Below are 19,748 nucleotides of genomic sequence, written 5' to 3' on the forward strand. Positions count from 1 at the left end.
TCAGGAACAAAAGCAGAGTCACCTGCCCTCCTGGGTGGCTTTACAAATTTAAAAATTAAAAGTAATGAGTTTGCTAATGTTTGTGGGCTTCTGCAGCATGGATCTCAAGATGGTTCTCACATGTGGATGGACCTTGTCCCACAAGACGCATCTGCAATGACCTTGGCTCAAGTCCCTGTGAATGCTCTGTGTTTTCCTCAGTTCGCTCCTCATTATATATATGCGGATGTTTAGGGTACATATAGGCCTCTAACTTGAACAGGCTATTCTCAAGTCGTCAGCACTTAGTCTACCCAGGGCATAGCCTGCTTTTAACAGGAGTAGGTTGCAGATATCATTTCACACTGCTAGAGTGGGGAGTGAACTTGACCCTGGTTCTCCTGGCTCAAGAGGTAGGGACACTACCATTGTACCACAAGACCCATGAGGAGTATGTTGAAATGGCTATGAATTTTCTGGGCCAGTTGTTTACATTGCTATTGGATAAGGAAAATCTTGAATAAACAGATCATTAAGGTCAGATCTATGACCTTAAAAGACAGCACTATCAGGAAAGGAGGGGTGGGAAAATTATAAATGGTCAGATAACCTTCTTTCACATTTTATTTGTTTTTTTAATGAATTATTTATTTAGCTTCCCTACTGATTTACTCTAACATCAAACCTTTATATCTCACTTGACAGCCAATTAGTAAATCTCATCAATTCTAAATTGGCCAACGTGTATCCACTGAAAAATTAACAATGAGGTGATTGTAAAAGATTCCAAAGCATTTTTTTTAAAGATCAAGAGAGCTCTTCCATCTGTCCTGGCTTAAATTTATCCTATCACTAGAAGCGGATTATCTAATTGTCACATTGCTGCCAGTGGGAGCTTCCTGTGTGCAAATTGACTGCTATGCTCCCCGACATTAATAAAGTAAGTCACTGATTATGATGGGTCTGGGGGCCCCCAAAGTCAATGAGACCATAAGGTACAGAACCAGAATTAGTCCATTCAGCCCATCGAGTCTGCTCCACCATTCAATCATGGTTTATATGTTTTCCAACTCCATTCTTCTGCCTTCTCCCAGTAATCCTTGATCCCCTTACCAATCAAAAACCTATCATGGCATGGTAGTTCAGTGGTTAGCACTGTTACCTCATAGTGCTAGGGTCCTAGGTTCGATTCCAGCCTTGAGTGACTGTCTGTGTACAGTTTGCATATTCTCCCTGTGTCTGCTGGGTTTCCTCTGGGTGCTCTGGTCTCCTCCCACAATCCAAAGATGTGCAGGTTAGGTGACTGGCCATGGTAAATTGCCCATAGTTATTAGGTGGAGGGGTTGTTGGGCTGAAAGGCCTGTTTCCACACTGTAGGGAATCTAATCTAACCTATTTATCTGTCTTAAGTACACTCAATGATTTGGATATTTAGTTCCCAGTCCTGATCACTTTGCGGCCACACCTCTGTGGTACCTCCAGCATCATACATGTGAATTGCAATCTGGGCTGCAAGTTGATTTATCTAGTTTGATATACTACATACATTTAAGTACAAGACCCTCATCCTGTGTTGACTGCCCCCCTTCTCATAGTTGTCCCCTTATCTGCTGTACCTGAAGTTACATTCCTGACCCTTTCCATATTTACTGTCTTATTACTTGGTTTGGAAACTTTAATAACCTCCGATAAGCCATCCCCTGAGTCACACAAAGTCTTTTTTGCAAAAAAAAGTTTTATTAAGTTTTTATTACAGTATATGTAGGGTGTTTTGGGGGAAACCAATAATAAATCATTCTTGTTGCTCCAAATTGTTCCTGCAAAGATATTTAGGAGTTATTGTTACCAACTGGTTAATTTTTGCACAAATTGCCAAGGAAGCACAATTGGTGTGTCTTTTCCTTATATCCAACTCCACCTCTTCCCGGATGCATCCTGGGATAGTGAGCAGAAGGAAGAGTTTCATCCATTTCCATCTTCACACCCCTGTGTAGCCTTACAACATCAGGTAATTTGGGAATGTTTCCAATTATAAATGTGTGCTATAATGTGTAATTTTAGAAATTCTTTCCCGACAAAGTCATAAGTTTTATATCATAGCCCAAATCTTTAAGTTATTATGATTAATTTAAATTAGGAATGTAACACAAATTCCTAAATATTATCTTACTTCCAATATCTTGGAAATCACAAATTTAGTTACAGCAAATGATTAGGAAGGCAAATTCAAAGCAAATGGAATATAAAAGTCACCAATTGTTATGACAGTTGTATTAATGAGACCTCGTCTTGGTTTGATAACGTAAGGAAGAAGATAATTGCATTATAAGCAGTTTCGAGGAGGTTCACTTGAATGTTTCCAAGGATGAAGGGCTCCACTTAAGGGAAAGATTGGATGCATATCTATTATACTTTAGAAGAATGAGAGGTAGGAGAAAGTGAGGACTGCAGATGTTGGAGATCAGAGCTGAAAATGGGTTGCTGGAAAAACGCAGCAGGTCAGGCAGCATCCAAGGAGCAGGAGAATCGACATTTCGGAATGTGCCCTTCTTCAGGAACTTCAGGCTTCCTGAAGAAGGGCTCATGCCTGAAACGTTGATTCTCCTTCTCCTTGGATGCTGCCTGACCTGCTGTGCTTTTCCAGCAACACATTTTAAGAATGAGAGGTAATCTTATTGAAACATGTAAAATCCTCAGAGGACCTAAAAAGTGGGAGCTAAGCTGTTGTTTGGGAGGGACTACAATTAAGAGTTTAAAATTAAGGACTCTCACATTTAAGGCAGTGTCGAGGAGAAACCTTCTCTCCGAGGGTCATTACTTTGGAACTCTCTTTGCCAAAGAGCAAAGGAGGCAGGTTTCATGAAAGAGTTATAAGTTCTTGAATGACCAAGGAGTTAAAAGGTATTAGGGGTGGCAAAGCTCCTCTAGTGATTGGAGGCAGTGTTGGCATTGTCAGCAGCTCCTCCTGATGATTGATGTGAGAATCACAGGCTGACCGAGACTTCAGGCCATGGCTAGGCCTGGGGGCCTGCATTGGTGGTCCCAAACACCTTTATATAGATAAGACTTAGACTTTAATATTTGAATGTTCTACTTACTTTTTGGTTTTCTTTTATTTCTGTTGTTTTTAATATTCTGGCTTTGTAATCAAAATGGTGCTAGAGAATGGGACTTTGCACATTTTTCACTGTACTCATGCATTCTTATACTTGAATATATGTGACAATAAAATCTAATTCTGATTCCAATTCTAATGGAAATAGATTTGAACAGATGACAGAGCAGAATTGAGTGACTCCTTTTCCTAATTCATATGTGTGCAAGTCTTGTTAACTAATATAACTTATGACGTGCAATATAAAGCAAAACAAGGCACCATTTTGAATGTTCCTTCACAAAAACATTTGTACTTCAACATGGGGAAACATACATTTTTTAATGTTGGAGGTTTGAAATTCCTACCGTTTTCTCTCCAATCCTCAGTTGTAACTCTTTCCCAGGCAGTGAGAAAAGAGGTAGTTAGAGAGTCCTTAAAATGTTTCAGTTAAACTCAGGATCATATCAATATGATTCTGAAGTGCCAGAGGATTATTTTGTTGACGTGTCCATATTTCTTTGCTTTCCAGCTATCCCTCTCATTTCAGCCAAAAAACAGCTAAAGGAGATGAATTGAATATGGATTCCTCGACTCCTGGCACAATCCATTGACATGTTGACACTAACAGTTTGCAGCAAATGCCTGACCTCTCCTAAAAATAGGATTTCTAAAATGATGTCCAGTCTACAAATGAATTGGTTGAGGGCTTCATTGTTTTAGGTGACGTATTGGTCATCCATATTGTGTCTCTTATCTCCCAATAATTTTCCTTACCTTCCATTCTGTTCCTTATCTTGATTTGTCTTCTTTTGGCTGCTTGAATCCCATCCATCAAGAGAACTTCCATTATCAGGACTAAACCAATTGCCAGAGGCAACTTCATCTTTCAAACTGAGGAGTGTGATTGACTGAGGAACAGAGACAAGGTGTCTGATGGGAGAGAATGAAGAACGTTAGGCAACACCAACGATTGGAGAACATTTATCATTCCTTATGTCTGCCTCTGTTTCTTACTCTCTGAGGGTATTGATGATAATGATGACAGCAAGTGACACACAAAGAAGGGTGCAGCTAGAGGATGATGGGAGAAAATGTACAGGTTTAAAGCAAGGGCTCAACTAATCCAGTTTTGTTTTAGCTAATTATTAGAGTTTGGCCAGCTGCAAATGTGTTGCTGGTCAAAGCACAGCAGGTTAGGCAGCATCTCAGGAATAGAGAATTCGACGTTTCGAGCATAAGCCCTTCATCAGGAATAAGAGAGAGAGAGCCAAGCAGGCTGAGATAAAAGGTAGGGAGGAGGGACTAGGGGGAGGGGCGATGGAGGTGGGATAGGTGGAAGGAGGTCAAGGTGAGGGTGATAGGCCGGAGTGGGGTGGGGGCGGAGAGGTCAGGATGAGGATTGCAGGTTAGGAGGGCGGTGCTGAGTTGAGGGAACCGACTGAGACAAGGTGGGGGGAGGGGAAATGAGGAAGCTGGAGAAATCTGAATTCATACCTTGTGGTTGGAGGGTTCCCAGGCGGAAGATGAGGCGCTCCTCCTCCAGCCGTCGTGTAGTTGTGTTCTGCCGGTGGAGGAGTCCAAGGACCTGCATGTCCTCGGTGGAGTGGGAGGGGGAGTTAAAGTGTTGAGCCACGGGGTGATTGGGTTGGTTGGTTCGGGCGGCCCAGAGGTGTTCTCTGAAGCGTTCCACAAGTAAGCGGCCTGTCTCACCAATATAGAGGAGGCCACATCGGGTGCAGCGGATGCAATAGATGATGTGTGTGGAGGTACAGGTGAACTTGTGGCGGATATGGAAGGATCCCTTGGGGCCTTGGAGGGAAGTGAGTGTGGAGGTGTGGGCGCAAGTTTTACATTTCCTGCGGTTGCAGGGGAAGGTGCCGGGGGTGGAGGTTGGGTTGGTGGGGGGTGTGGATCTGACAAGGGAGTCACGAAGGGAGTGGTCCTTGCGGAACGCTGATAGGGGAGGGGAGGGAAATATATCCTTGGTGGTGGGGTCCGTTTGGAGGTGGCGGAAATGGCGGCGGATAATACGTTGTATGCGCAGGTTGGTGGGGTGGTAGGTGAGAACCAGTGGGGTTCTGTCTTGGTGGCGGTTGGAGGAGCGGGGCTCAAGGGCGGAGGAGCGGGAAGTGGAGGAGATGCGGTGGAGGGCATCGTCGATCACGTCTGGGGGGAATCTGCGGTCCTTGAAGAAGGAGGCCATCTGGGCTGTGCGGTGTTGGAATTGGTCCTCCTGGGAGCAGATGCGGCGGAGACGAAGGAATTGGGAATATGGGATGGCGTTTTTACAGGGTTCAGGGTGGGAGGAGGTGTAGTCCAGGTAGCTGTGGGAGTCAGTCGGTTTATAATAGATGTCTGTGGGAGTCAGTCGGTTTATAATAGATGTCTGTGGGAGTCAGTCAGTCGGGTGTCAGATCCACACCCCCCACCAACCCAACCTCCACCCCCGGCGTCAGATCCACACCCCCCACCAACCCAACCTCCACCCCCGGCACCTTCCCCTGCAACCGCAGGAAATGTAAAACTTGCGCCCACACCTCCACACTCACTTCCGTCCAAGGCCCCAAGGGATCCTTCCATATCCGCCACAAGTTCACCTGTACCTCCACACACATCATCTATTGCATCCGCTGCACCCGATGTGGCCTCCTCTATATTGGTGAGACAGGCCGCTTACTTGCGGAACGCTTCAGAGAACACCTCTGGGCCGCCCGAACCAACCAACCCAATCACCCCGTGGCTCAACACTTTAACTCCCCCTCCCACTCCACCGAGGACATGCAGGTCCTTGGACTCCTCCACCGGCAGAACACAACTACACGACGGCTGGAGGAGGAGCGCCTCATCTTCCGCCTGGGAACCCTCCAACCACAAGGTATGAATTCAGATTTCTCCAGCTTCCTCATTTCCCCTCCCCCCACCTTGTCTCAGTCGGTTCCCTCAACTCAGCACCGCCCTCCTAACCTGCAATCCTCTTCCTGACCTCTCCGCCCCCACCCCACTCCGGCCTATCACCCTCACCTTGACCTCCTTCCACCTATCCCACCTCCATCGCCCCTCCCCCTAGTCCCTCCTCCCTACCTTTTATCTCAGCCTGCTTGGCTCTCTCTCTCTTATTCCTGATGAAGGGCTTATGCTCGAAACGTCGAATTCTCTATTCCTGAGATGCTGCCTAACCTGCTGTGCTTTGACCAGCAACACATTTGCAGCTGTGATCTCCAGCATCTGCAGACCTCATTTTTTACTCGAAGAGTTTGGCCAGCACTAACAAAGTCTGTCCCTTAGTTGTCTCCGCAGGAAGTGGTGTTGTCCCTTCTCTTTGAATCATTGGGCGTTCATGGATGAAGTTATTCTTTGTAAGGTTTTCTAACAACTGCTGGCTAGGCCACTTCAGAGGATAATTAAGAGTCAACTACGTTAGTGTGGGACCTAACTCACATGTAAAGGCAATAGGTTTCCTTAAACAGACACTGAAAATTGCTACAGAAACTCAGCAGGTCTGGCAGCATCAGTGGAGAGAGAAACAGCGTTAATGTTTCAAGTCTGGTATGATTCTTTTGTTCTGAAGAAGAGTCATATCGGACTCGAACTGTTAACTCTGTTTCTCTCCCTACAGATGCTGCCAAACCTGATGAGTTTCTGCAACAACTTTCTGTGTTTGTTTCAGGTTTCAAGCATTCATAGCATTTATTTTTATTCCAATAGGTTTCCTTCTCTAAGACACCAGTGAACCAATTATTTAACTGATTAAGCACCCTCGTGGTCACTTAACTCAGCAGGTCTTTAAAAGAAATTACAGATATTTTATATCTTGATTTCAAATTCTCAAAAGACTTACATTAGCTTTGAACTTACAATTTCTGAATTATGCGCCTAGACTTCTGAATTCCAACTCAGTAACATAGCCTGCGTGCAAACCAGAAAATATTGAACGTACAGGTGGGTTGACTCACGTGCAGCACAGAAGGTGGGCACTCAGCCTAATATGATGACACTTTGAAAGATCTTGGAGGATTGCAAGTCTGGAGGAGGCTACAGAATTAGGCAGAGGGAAGGACACAAAAATAAGGATAAGAATTCTAAAATTAAGGTGTTATTGAACTAAACGCCTTATAGGTCAGTACAGTGGGTACATGGATAATAGGTCTTGGCAGGAGTTAGGAAACAGTGTTATAGTTGAGTTCGATTTTATTAAGTGTGGAGTCTGCCAGGAGAATAATTTGATATTATTACACAGCTCTAACACAGTGGCTTTGTATCCATCAATTATTGCACTGACTATACTAATTTGCTTTAACATTTGGTATTCGATTGGACTCTATTTTATATTAATAATCCAGATTTTGGAGGACAGGGGATAATTTCAAAGTTTATGGATAGTACCAAACTTGGAAGATTGTAAGCTGTGAGGATAGTGTAAACCTCCAAAAGGACATTGACAAGCTTGGTGGACTGGGCAGATAGGTGGCAGATGTAGTTCAGTACAGATAAGTGTGAGACAATGTATTTTGGCAGAAATAGAAAATTGGGGGTATTATTTGAAAGCACCTGAAGTTATCAGTGGGACCTGATGCATAGATCATTGGACATGACAAGGCAGATACAGGTAAAGCTGCAAATAAAGCATAGAGAATCCTGGGATCGCTCATGAAGGCATAGAGTGTGAGAGCAAGGAAGTTATGCTGAATGTAATGTATTGGGTACAGTTCTGGGTGCCACACTCTCAGAAGGATGTGAATATATTCATGAGAATGCAGAAGAGGTTGATAACATTGGCTCCATAATTGAGAAACTCCAGGGATAAAGATAGAATGGAGGGGTTGGGATTGTTCTCCTTGGAGAGAAAAACACGAAGAGGAAATCTGATAGGAACTGTTTGAAATGGTGAAAGGTCAGGACCTGGAAGTGAAGGACTAACTGTTCCCGTCCATAGAAGTTTCAAGGTTGAGTGGGCATAGATTTAAAGTGATTTGCAAAAGTAGCAAATGTGATAGGAGAAAGTTTTTTCACTCAGTGGGTAGTTGGGATATGGAAAGAACTGCCTGGAAGTGTGGTGGCATTGAAGAGAGTATTAGACGAATATTTGGATAGAAACAATGGAGAGCGCTACGGGGAAAGGCAGGAGAATAGGTATAAGCTATAATGCTCATTTGGTGAGCTGGTGTAGACTCAATGGGCCAAATAGCCTTCTTCTGCAGCATCACACTCTCACTCTATCAATCTGAGCAGATCAAAAGTCAATGGGGTAACATTTTGCATGGTAACATTTTGCAATAGCCAATCTCCAGAATGGAGGCAAAATCATTAGTTCACAGAATTGTCAGTGAATTGGAATTATTTGTTCAGTAACAGGTGAAGATGAACAAAATTTTGCATGCATACCTGAATAATACCGAATCTGAGAAAGTTAGAAATCACACAACACCAGGTTATAGTCCAACAGGTTTAATTGGAGTGCTCCAAAAGCTAGTGTTTCTAATTAAACCTATTGGACTGTAATCTGGTGTTGTGTGATTTTTGACTTTGTACACCCCAGTCCAACACCTGCATCTCCGACTCTGAGAAACAACTTAAAAAGCAAACCTCCTGTGTGGGATTCCTTTCCTCACACAGTTTTGTTCCTTTTCCAATCAGGACTGCCAAACCAGTTCTGACTAATTCTAAGATGAAGAGAACATTTATACTGAGGTTTAATCTGTACATTTTGGGTTAGATTAATGCTGTCCAGACTTTGTTTCCCATCTAAAGATATGCCAACTCGGCCAAGATATATTAGTGAAACATTCTGCTTTTCTCCAGTGTACGTGAAGTGCAGACAAAACAGAGTGAGGTCAATGCATTTTGATATCCAACACTTTGTGAAATATTACATGGGTAAGTTCAAAAGGCAGCCTGTAGTGTGGAACTCCAATCAGTTGCCAACCCCGATTGGATACACTGAGCATACCCTTGATTATATTGTGTGGGAACATCACTGTGCAAAATGAAATAGATGCAGAAAAGATCCAGCAGTTCAAAACTGTGTATTCACAAAGTGTGTGGGTCATCAGCAGCAGAGTTATATTCAACCACAGTCTGTAATCTTCCAGCCTAATTCATCCTCCCCATCAACTCTATCAGAATCATCAAGCTAAGCCAGGGACTTCAACTGACAATCTTCTGGTTCAGACGATCCACTGAGATACATGTAGAAAATGAGACCTGCTGAGTGTGCCAATCATCTTCTGCTGTTTTGTGCTTTTACTGGGAACCAGTTCTCTCCCGTCCTCAGTTGACTATCTTTGATGTAACCTGTCCCATATACAAACTGAGTCCCTTTCACTTTGTTACAATGTTTGCCATATATATTAGAGGCAATTTTTCATCTATTCACTTATTTGTTTGACTGCTTTTTGAAGTTGTCATAGGAAGAGTAATTTTCATTAAATGTTACCACCTGCACTCAGCTCACACAATAAATGGCTGATTAATTATCCTGCTGTATCTTTTACAATAACGTGTTAGTTGAATTATAAATCTAGATATTAATTGGTTTTAACTCCTTTTACATTATTGGTGGAAGCTTGCCTGTCTTTTTTCTTTTGGGCCAATGTCTGTTAAGATCACAGCAACTAGAGTTGATTTTATGTCAAATTCCACTCACACAAGAGGCTGTACCAAAGCTTGGTAAAATGAGAAAAGGATGCTTGGTTTAGACATAGTCTGATCTTTTATTGGAAGCTGAAATCAGTTAGGATTTCAGTGCCATCATTGCAAATCTAAATGCGAGTCAGATTTGGGAATGGGATCTAATAGCAATAGTTGTAAGGGACAGTTCAACCTCACTAACTCTCACAATGCCTTTTCTCCAATGGCCAGCTCAGTGGGACTGCTCTCACTTGGTTCTTCTAAGCTTATCAGCTAGCCCTGTAATCACTTGCAATGACGTTTCTGCACCGTAATCTCCAAGTGTACCCCAATAATCTATCCTTGCAACACACCCAGTCCCTATCCACTATTGTCCCTCAGCAACATTATCCAGAAATACAGGTCAGATACCTGCCAATGAAACTCATTTCGATCTTCTCAGTGTCTCTCATGACTGTTTCTCTTGTTTCCTGGCACCCACTATACGGTGAGGAACAACTTCCTCCAGTTGAAGATAGAGAAGGTCAAGGTCATTAATTTTCAGACCTCACCACAAACTCTTGTTAGCGTGCTTCTGATTCTCTCCATCTCCCTCACCACTGGCTCAAGGTGAATTTGTTTATCTACTCTGTGTCCAAAGTGACCCTGAGTTGTGTTGCTGAACCCAAATGGCTCTATCACAAGTCCATCTGCTTCCTATCCAGTGAAGTCATTCATCTCTGCTCTGATGAAGAGTCACCTGGATTCGAAACATTAGCTTGCTGTCTCTCCATGGATGCAGCTGTGATCTCCAGAATTTGTTGCTTTCAGTCATTCACCTCCAATATTGTTTCTCCCACTGACCCCAGATCCATAGCTTTATCACCTCCACATCCATTCATTCCAATGACCTTTAGGTCAACCTTCTATCCTCCAGCTTACTGTAAACTTCATATAACCCTGCTGCCTATAACCTACGCTGCACCAAGTCCCCCTGAAGGTGACAGGGCAGGTAGAATGAGATGATCAAGGCTTATATTTGCCTTTATTAGGCACAGCACAGAAGAGTAGGGAGATTATGTTGGAGCAGTGACAAACACCATCTGGGCCATGGACATCGAAGATTTACCAAGCTATTGTCCAGGTTGGAGAATTTTAGTTATGAGGAAAGATTAGATTAACGAGGGTAATTTTCTTTAGAACAGAGGAGGTGGAGGGGGTGTCTAATTGGGTGTATAAAACAGTGAGAGCACAGGTTGAGCCTCCCTAATCATTCTCTTCCCCTTCCTCTTGGCTAAGGAGCTCATGATCAGGTGGTATAGATTTAAGGTCAACGCTATGACAGTAAAAAAGGATTCAAAAGGGGTTTTTTTTCACTAGGGGGTGGTGAGAATCTGGAACTCAATGCCTGAAAGAACAATAGATGAAGAAACCCTCACCCCATTTAAAAAAGATATTGACTTGAGCATGAAAAAGTATGTCCCTGAGGAGATGGTAAATGGGATTAGAGAGGCAGGTTTCTCATTGGCCAGCCATGGACATGATGGGCCAAATGGCCAACTCTGTGCTGTAAATTTCTCAGGTTCCCATTTCAGTCAGCCATTATGATTCGTGAGTCCCCTATATTCAGCTACCCGGCAACCCTCTGTGTACACATTCTTCAATCTGAAGGCATTGACATATATAGAAGCTGCCTCATGTTCCCTTCATTCAGGACGGCACTGACACACACCTCCTACAGTATCCTAAATGAGGTGATACTCCTTTTAGAGCAGATCAGACAGTGATTTCAGACAGTGCAGATGGTATTTCAAAGCCCACCCTACAATGTAAACAGGACAAATTCCTTGCTCCAGGAGACCTAGTATGCTGTAGGAGCAGTCAAAGTGGACGTCGACTGCAGTTCAGTTTAAAGTATGTAAGCCATGGGTTCAACTCCCATTCCAGAGATTGAAAATAAAACTCATGCTGACACTCCTAGTGTCAAACTGAGGGTGTGCAGCACTGTCAGCGGTACCGTTTTTCAGATGAGATATTAATCTAAGAGACTACAATGTTGAAGGACAAGGCAGTTCTTCATGATGGCCTGGCCTACATTCTTCTCTCAACCACAATCACCTGAAAGAACAACATAGAAAATAGTGGAATCGTTCAATACTTTTGGCAGGTGAAAATGAGGACTGCAGATACTGGAGATTAGGGTCAAGTGTGTGGTGCTGGTTAAGCAGAGAAGTCAGGCAGCATCTGAAGAGCAGGAGAGTCGATGTTTCGGGCAAAAGCCCTTCGTCAGGATTTGCCCGAAACATCGACTCTCCTGCTCCTCAGATGCTGCCTGACATGCTGTGCTTTTCCAGCACCACACTCTCAATACTTTTGGCAGCCTGCTGAGTACTTCCAGTACCTTCTGTTCTCATTTCAGATTTAGCATTAGAAGTTTTTTTTTCATGCTAAAGGAAGATAATTATGACATTGCAGCTTTTAAATTTGCTCTTGCAATTCCTACAACAATAGTGACACTTCAATTCTATTTCAACAATAACAAAGAACTTTGGGATGCTCTGAAATACTGTAAAGATTTGCTACTTTTTAAGGCTAATTAATGCTTTCATTGGCTGGACATTCACTTCTGTGGGCACCAAAAACTTTTTAATCTCGGTTTTATTAATTTTGTACTCAAATCCCTGGCTCTGTGCTGACTACTACAATTACATCTGTTCTGAAGAAGAATCCTATTAGACTTAAAACATTAACTCTCTCCACAGATGCTGCCAGGTCTGCTGTGCTTCACTGGTACTTTTTAGCTCTACTTCAGATTTCCAGCATCTGCAGTATTTTTCCTTTATCTCCATGATCTGTCTCTGGCAGCAATTATCATCCCAATGATTTGATTTGGAAAGGCAAGATGCAGGGTAAGGTATCCCCTATATCTTAAGACCAGAATATGCACCAACACAAAGGTGTTTTGAATCTCATGCCTTTAGTTTTCCTGTTAAAGGTTTTTATTTGTGCTTTAGCTAAACAGGTAGTACAGGACCAGAGAGTTACAACCTGAAGCAACACTATCCCTTTAACCAGAGAACAGTGGACCCAGTTTCATTGTAAGGCTGTTATCATGTTCTGCTTCCAGATGGTGATTAGAAACTATTCAGCGAAATTATCACCTTGTAAAATGTCTCCTAGCAAACCTGTTGCCTTTCCCAGTTACTTATTAACCAATGCATAACCTTTGGAGAAGTCAGTCATAAGCAACTATTTTATTTCATGCTGGATTTCCCATCTCCGGTGTAGGAGGATGTTGGAGGTCGGGTTGGTGTGGGAAACCAGTCAGTCAATCAGGTCAACTCTGCCGTGCATCTGACCCCACCTGTCTGGGTGGTGCTGGCTTTAACAGAGAGGGCCTGTCACTGGACATTCCACTGCAGCTACAGGAGGGAGACGGTAATAGCAAAGGGTGGGAAGTCTTGGGGGGTGTGCATGGATGGAAGCCTCTCCCTGCACAGCCCCAAAGAAAGGTTTAGCCGTGGTAACCCATTACTGGTGAGGTGCCACGCATTGGGCCCTCTCTCTCAGTCCATGGCTGTGCTTCCTCTCCTGCTGATTGCAATGTCACACCACAACCTCTGACCTTACCTGGGACAAGTGCATATCATTGAGTTACAGGTCAGTCATGGAGGACAGGAAGAAATCTTGCCTTTGATTCAGATGGCTGAGGGTGAAACTACAAACCAGAGACCTGACACAAAATCTAGGTGTTCATTCTTACCAAGTACAGAGGGAGTGCTGCACTTCCAGAAGCGAGTATTTTTCATAAGATGAGATTGAAGTACTGTCATCTCTCTTAAGCGGACAGGAAAGTTCCTACTTGGTATAACATACAGCGTAGCAGAGATTTTGTTTTGCTGTTCTTACTGAAATTTATCTGGGAAATTGGTTTAGCTCAGTTGGCTGGATGGTTGGTTTGCAATATAATGTACTACCAACAGTGTGGGTTCAATTCCCATCACTGGTTTGAGGTTCCCATGAAGAACTCTCCTTCTCAACCTCTTCCCTTCCCCGAGGTCTGGTGGCCCTCAGGTTAAATCACCAGCAGTTGCTACTCTTTAATGAGAGAGCAGCCCCTATGGTCTGGTAATCCATCATCTGATACCTTAAACAGATTATCTGGCCATGATCACAGAAATTTAAGATATTTGGATAGGCACAAAAATAGGAAAGGTTTAGAGGGATATGGGCCAAACACAGGCAAGTGGGAGTAGTTTAGTTTGGGAAAGTTAGTCGACATGGACTGGTTGGACTGAAGGGTACGTTTCCATGCTGTACGACTCTATAAGCAATGGTTACAGTGTAGGAGAATGCCATTCCGCCCACCCCATCTGCACTGGTAAACACAATGATGCTGTTTGTGGAATCTTTCTCTGAATACATTACCGATCAGTTTCCTATATCCTACAGTTCAATAGTGATTACTTTCATAAAGTGCTTCATTGGCTGTAAAGTGCTTTGGGACGTCCTGAGGGTGTTATATAAATATAAACTCTAACATGACTCCAGTACAGAGGACTGAAGGTTTCACTGAAGAAGCCTATTGTTCAGTGTCCCAAAGCTTCAGGTTCGTCAATTCCCTGGTAATAAAAACTATTGAAGGGCTTTTGAACAGCTCTTCAGAGATGTTTGAAATAATCTAACCTTTGCGTCAGGCTTCCTGTACAGTCTCTGAAACTTGTGTCAGAAGTTTGCCATACAAAGGGAGCTCTTGTTGTCCACCCTCCGCTCGCAATCAGTTTGCTTTCTCCACTCTGCACTCTAACTTTTAACAGATTCATCTCAAATGTCATTGGGGCAGATTAAGCAACAGTGAGTTGAATTAACCCTTGAGCCACCGGTCATAGAACTGAAAACACATAACAGAAAGACCCCTTTAACTCTTTCCTTGAAGGACAAGCTAGATCCTGTATCTATCCAACTAACTCTGTTGAATAGGGACAATTAAAATGTAAACATTGATTATTTAGTCGTCAGACTTGAGTAGAGGAGAGTTAGGGATGATTGACACGTTTATATTGATTAAAGAAGTTGATACAAAGGACAGAATTCCTGCTAAACCTTTATAAAACTCTCATTTCTGTCTTTAGAAGATCTGGGTACAAGCCCTACCTACCCCAAAGGTATACCATGACATTTCTGAACAGTTTGGTTAAAAATATCTAAAACTCTAGTTAGGCCTCAATGGATCATTTTGTCCAATTCTGGGCACCGTAAAGGCATTAGAACCTTAATTTGCACAATTAATATAAGTGTATACAAGTGAGACATAATCATTAGACAACTACTTGAGTACATATAACGAGACATTAAAAACTTATCACTAGTCACTACTGTTTAATTAGTTAACTGAATTATTAGTTCTTGATTGGTTAATTAGAATAGTATGAAGGGACAGTTTGTAGCAGCTGAAACACATCATTGCCCTCAGCAACACCACCTTGTTTCAACATCTTCCTTTTCAAGTGTTGTTTTCCCTACGGTGTCCCTTTAAAAGGCTGGTTATTTATTAATCTGCTGATTTGATGCTGAATAGAGGACATTCCTCTATGACAGTGAAAACTATGGGGACTGAAACACCTCCTCAAGTCCCCAAACGCAACTGAATTATGATCAGTTTCTTTTAAAAGTTTGTTTTTGTTGCAGCCTGTCTTAAAAGAGGTGTTTGGTTTTTAAGGATTTGAAAGAGACTTGACAGATTGGGAAAAAAGAGCACATATATTCTACTGGTATCATTTGAAGTTTCTGTAGTGGGCAGCTCAAGGGGAAAAAGCACATAATTTCCCTCCTACTCACCCCCTTTCCCCCCCTCCCCAGAAAATTTCATTAAATAAAATTTCCTTCAAAGCTTTGTTAGCAGTCCTCCTAACTTAATTTGTTGATTTGATTTACTCTGATTATGCAAAGCATAAAGAAATATACACAGTATGTAACACTGGTGGCATTTAAACAATAAGAAATAGGAATGGGAGTTAGCCATTCCTCATATCCTCTTTCCCAGTAACCCTGGATTTCCCAACTGATCATGAATCTATGTCAGCCTTAAAATATACACTAGGATCTGCCCCCACAACTCTCTGTGGCAAGGAGTTCCAAACAGTCTCAACCCTCAGAAGAAATTCCTCCTAGACACCATCTTAAATTGATGCCCCTCTATTCTGAGACTGTGCCCTCTGGTTCTAGACTGTCCCATGAGAGAAAACAGCCTCTCAGCATTTACCCTGTCAAGTCCCTTAAGAATCCTGAATGTGAATGAGATCACCCCTCATTCTTCCAAACTTCAGGGAGTAGCGTTCCAACCCGTTTAGTTTTTGCCCACAAGGCCTGCATACTGGGGAGGCGTAGAGTTAGGCAGGGTGCATTGGCAAAACGTTTCACGTTATGAAAAAGTCTATAACGGAGTAAAGATTGATTCTCCTTCACCAAACTGGTTGTCAGAAGTTCAACAGGTGACGGAGGTGCAGCAAAGATTTACTGGAATGGTCTCAGGGATGAGGGAATGCAGTGATATGGACAGACTAGAGAAGCTGTGCTGTTTTCTTTACAGTATTTAAATTATGCTAGGTTTAGCAAGAATGAATATATAAAAAAAAGCTTTCTTCCCCCCACTCTCCACAGAGATCACAGATTCAAAAGTGATTTGCCGACATTATCACATCAAGGGGACATGAGGTGCCACCAGGTATTTAACCAATAATACTATCATAAAACACAATGAGTTTATTGACACCTTTCAGGAAGGAGTTCTGATCTCCAGCGTCTGTAGTCCTCACTTTCTCCTCGTCTCTGGTCTACATGTGAATTCCAGTCTCCATCACAGCACTGGGTTAAAGGCAGAATCTTACCTGTCCTGTTAGGATAGTCTCCAAGGGTGGGACCTGGAGTAGGTTAGGACAGGGCATTGAGTGAGTGAGCTGATGAGGTCCCTGCTCTACCATTCCTTTGATCAAGGGTTAATGACGGTGGGGTAGGCAAGTAAGTGGAATTGAGGCCACGACCAGATCAGCCATGAATTTACTGAACACAGGCAGAGCAGACTCAAGGGTACGAATGGTCTCACTTCTGATGTTCTTATGTTCTCTGCTGACCTTGCTAGGAATGGAAGTTGGAGGGAATACCTACCTGGTTGCAGTGAGCAATATGCCCACTTGTGGGTAGTTGGAAGATGCTGCGGAGGGCAGGCATATTACAGAGGCAACACCAGCATATTCTTGATGGTGTCTGTCCAGGTCCTATAATTACCCCCTAGTGGGGTAGGAGGTCACATCCACAGCCAATGACCTCTGTTCTAGGTATCTAGCAATAGTGGCCACAGTTTAGAACAATAAAACAGAGGTTCTCAGAGAGCACCTGATGCATGGAGGCACTTCTAAAGTTCACCTACTTAAGCTGTGGGCTCCATCTCCACTGCATAGGACACATCAGTTCATAGGTTCCGATTCTGAATAGCTGGAGTATCTCATTGCCAGCTTCCCCATCTTGTTCTCTCGTTTCCTTGTCTCTTCTTGGTAAGTTGCCTCTCTCCTGGTTCGCTCTCTCTCTCTCTTTGCCAGGTTCCCTATCTGTCTCCCTTTGACAAACTCCTTTACTCTCGCTTACCCCAGACTTGGTCTTTGCTAAAGTTCTCTCTTTACTAAATTCCCTGTCTTTGTTCAATCCGCTTCCTCATTTCCTTGTTGACAGATCATGGGAGGGGAAGAGGGCGTGAGAACCAGCCGTGTGTTGAGCAGATTAGACCACAGGGAGAAAGTGCCGGGTTCTCGGAGAGAGAGGAGCGGGAGCGAACGCACCGAGCCCCGGCACAATGTCCAGGGATTCTCCGCTAACCGCGCACCAGAGCCGGACCCACTGCAGTAAGTAGCCGGGGCTGGAGACCAGGTCCTACCCACTATCCTGTATACCAACCCCCCAGAGGGAGGGGGTGGGTGGGCTTAAAGTCAGAAAGCCACTTGAGTCCAATGTATACAACAGCCCCGGACATTCCACAATGGTCATTTCACCTGAAACTGATCATTCCAACTTCCCAATGACACTTGCAATCTGTAACTGATTGGATTGGCAGTTTTACTGCAGATTGCTTGTTTGGTTGGTCACTGTTTCACAAAGAATTTAATTGACTGTGAAACGCTCCAGGGCGTTTAGAATCTCCACCGTGTGGATGAAGGCCATTCAGCCCATCGAGTGCACACCGACCCTCCAAAAAACATCCCACCCAGACCTATCCTGCAAGCCTGCACTTCCCATGGCTAATCCTCCTAGGCTGCACACCCCTGGACACTACGGGCAATTTAGCATGGCCAATCCACCCTAACCTGTACATCTTTGGACTGTGGGAGGAAACTTGAGCACCCAGAGGAAACTCACGCAGACACAGGGAGAATGTGCAAACTCCACACACCCAGTTGCTGGAGGGTAGAATTGAACCTGGGTACCTGGTGCTGTGAGCCATCATACCACCCAATTTATTGACTAACTCAATCAAATAAAAGAATTGTCCTCTGCTGAATGTTGCAAACAGGAGAATTCCAAGCTTCAGGTCTGTGTTGAGGGAACCACAAAAAGTTTGGAGAAGCCTCCCCCAATGCATTGTGCGTAAAAGTCACAGACTAAGGCCTTTCTTCCTTGATGATATCCCAAAGGTCTGTTAACATATAGAGCCCCTGGTAGCTTAGATCATAGAATCCCTACAGTGTGAAAACAGGCCCTTCGGCCCAACAAGTCCACACCAACTCCAAAGAGTAACCCGTTCCCCTACCCTATATTTACCCCTGCCTAATGCACCTAACCTACACATCCCTGAACACTACAGGCAAATTTAACATAGCCAATTCACCTGCCCTGCACATCTTTGGACTGTGGGAGGAAACCCCATGCAGACACAGGGACAACGCGTAGGCTCCACACAGACAATCATCCGAGGGTGGAATCGAAACAGGGACCCTGGCACTGTCAGACAGCAGAGCTAACCACTGACCCACCATGTAGCTTGTGTTGTATTGTCAATAATTTTGCTGATGTTTGGTAAATTTTCAAGTTTTGCATTTGGATGGAAGTACCTTAGAGCGCAAAACTCTTGGAAAATGTTTTTTTTCGTATTTCTATAATGTTGGACTTGAACTCTTATAATGTACTTATACATAATTTATGAAGATAATATTTTTGCAAATAAAATCAAAAGAGACTCTTAAATCCCTTGAGATATAAAAGATAACTCCTAAATTTTGTAACAAGCTCCAACTTAAAAACAACATTAACAATCTGCAACTGTGCCCTTTATTACTATGGTCTTGTGTTCCAAATGCATTACAATGAGAATGGAATAGAAGTCAGTGCAGAGATAAGGCACGATGGGATTGAATGGTAATGCAGTTCAGTGGGCCGAATGGTCTACCACCACTCCAATTTTGTTTGTCCTCATGCAGTCCAAACTTGCTGATAGAGATCGAATAATCCCCTTGCAGACATCCCCCTGAGGTTGTCAAAGGCACTATATAATTGCAGTTTCATTCTGTAAAGACAAGAGTTGAAGCAGAGATTGGAAAATTGGATTACTCATTGGAGGCCAGGATTGTTTTAAACATTGTGACTTTAAGTTCTGGCATTCCCTGTCTTTCACTTTCTGCCTCTCTCTTAGCCTCAAAGATACTCAAGAAAAGCTAACCCCTTTTGACCAAGTATTTGATTGTTTGAATTGATATCTCCTTCTGTAGCTTTTTGAGAAAATTTTTTATTGATAATGCTCTCTTTGAGCTTCTTCAATCTAGGAGAAGTGCTATTCTAACATTGTTGTTATATAGCTAATATGAAAAGCTTAAAAACATTGGCTGGTGATTTTTCGCATCCCCAAAGTTGGTGAGGAAGATCAGATAATTGAGGATGGAGGGGGGGGGGGTTAGTCCTGGAGAGATACTTGTCTCTTTCCTGCCACCTCAGCAATTACCAGGAAGGTCCCTGGGTGACCAGATACCAGCGAGGGGCTTTTAAGCGGTCAATTAATGTCCACTGATAGTCCATAACACAGCAA

The 19,748-nt window shown here is 43.4% G+C and overlaps 2 protein-coding genes across 2 annotated transcripts in view; one reads left to right on the top strand and one right to left on the bottom strand.

The window, feature by feature from the left end:
* The window catches only part of matn4 (matrilin 4), a 68,664-nt gene that overhangs the window by 24,983 nt on the left and 23,933 nt on the right, over positions 1–19,748 (bottom strand). The window contains exon 2 of the mRNA XM_060836224.1: positions 3,851–4,006. Coding sequence (XP_060692207.1) covers positions 3,851–3,959 — 109 coding nt within the window. The 5' untranslated portion in view covers positions 3,960–4,006. The remainder of the gene's footprint in view (positions 1–3,850; positions 4,007–19,748) is intronic.
* rbpjl (recombination signal binding protein for immunoglobulin kappa J region-like) overlaps positions 17,529–19,748 on the top strand; it is a 65,459-nt gene continuing 63,239 nt past the window's right edge. The window contains exon 1 of the mRNA XM_060836225.1: positions 17,529–17,577. Within this exon, the coding sequence (XP_060692208.1) occupies positions 17,529–17,577 (49 nt within the window). The remainder of the gene's footprint in view (positions 17,578–19,748) is intronic.

The sequence above is a fragment of the Hemiscyllium ocellatum genome, chromosome 15, assembly GCF_020745735.1.
Source record: "Hemiscyllium ocellatum isolate sHemOce1 chromosome 15, sHemOce1.pat.X.cur, whole genome shotgun sequence".
NCBI lineage: Eukaryota > Metazoa > Chordata > Chondrichthyes > Orectolobiformes > Hemiscylliidae > Hemiscyllium > Hemiscyllium ocellatum.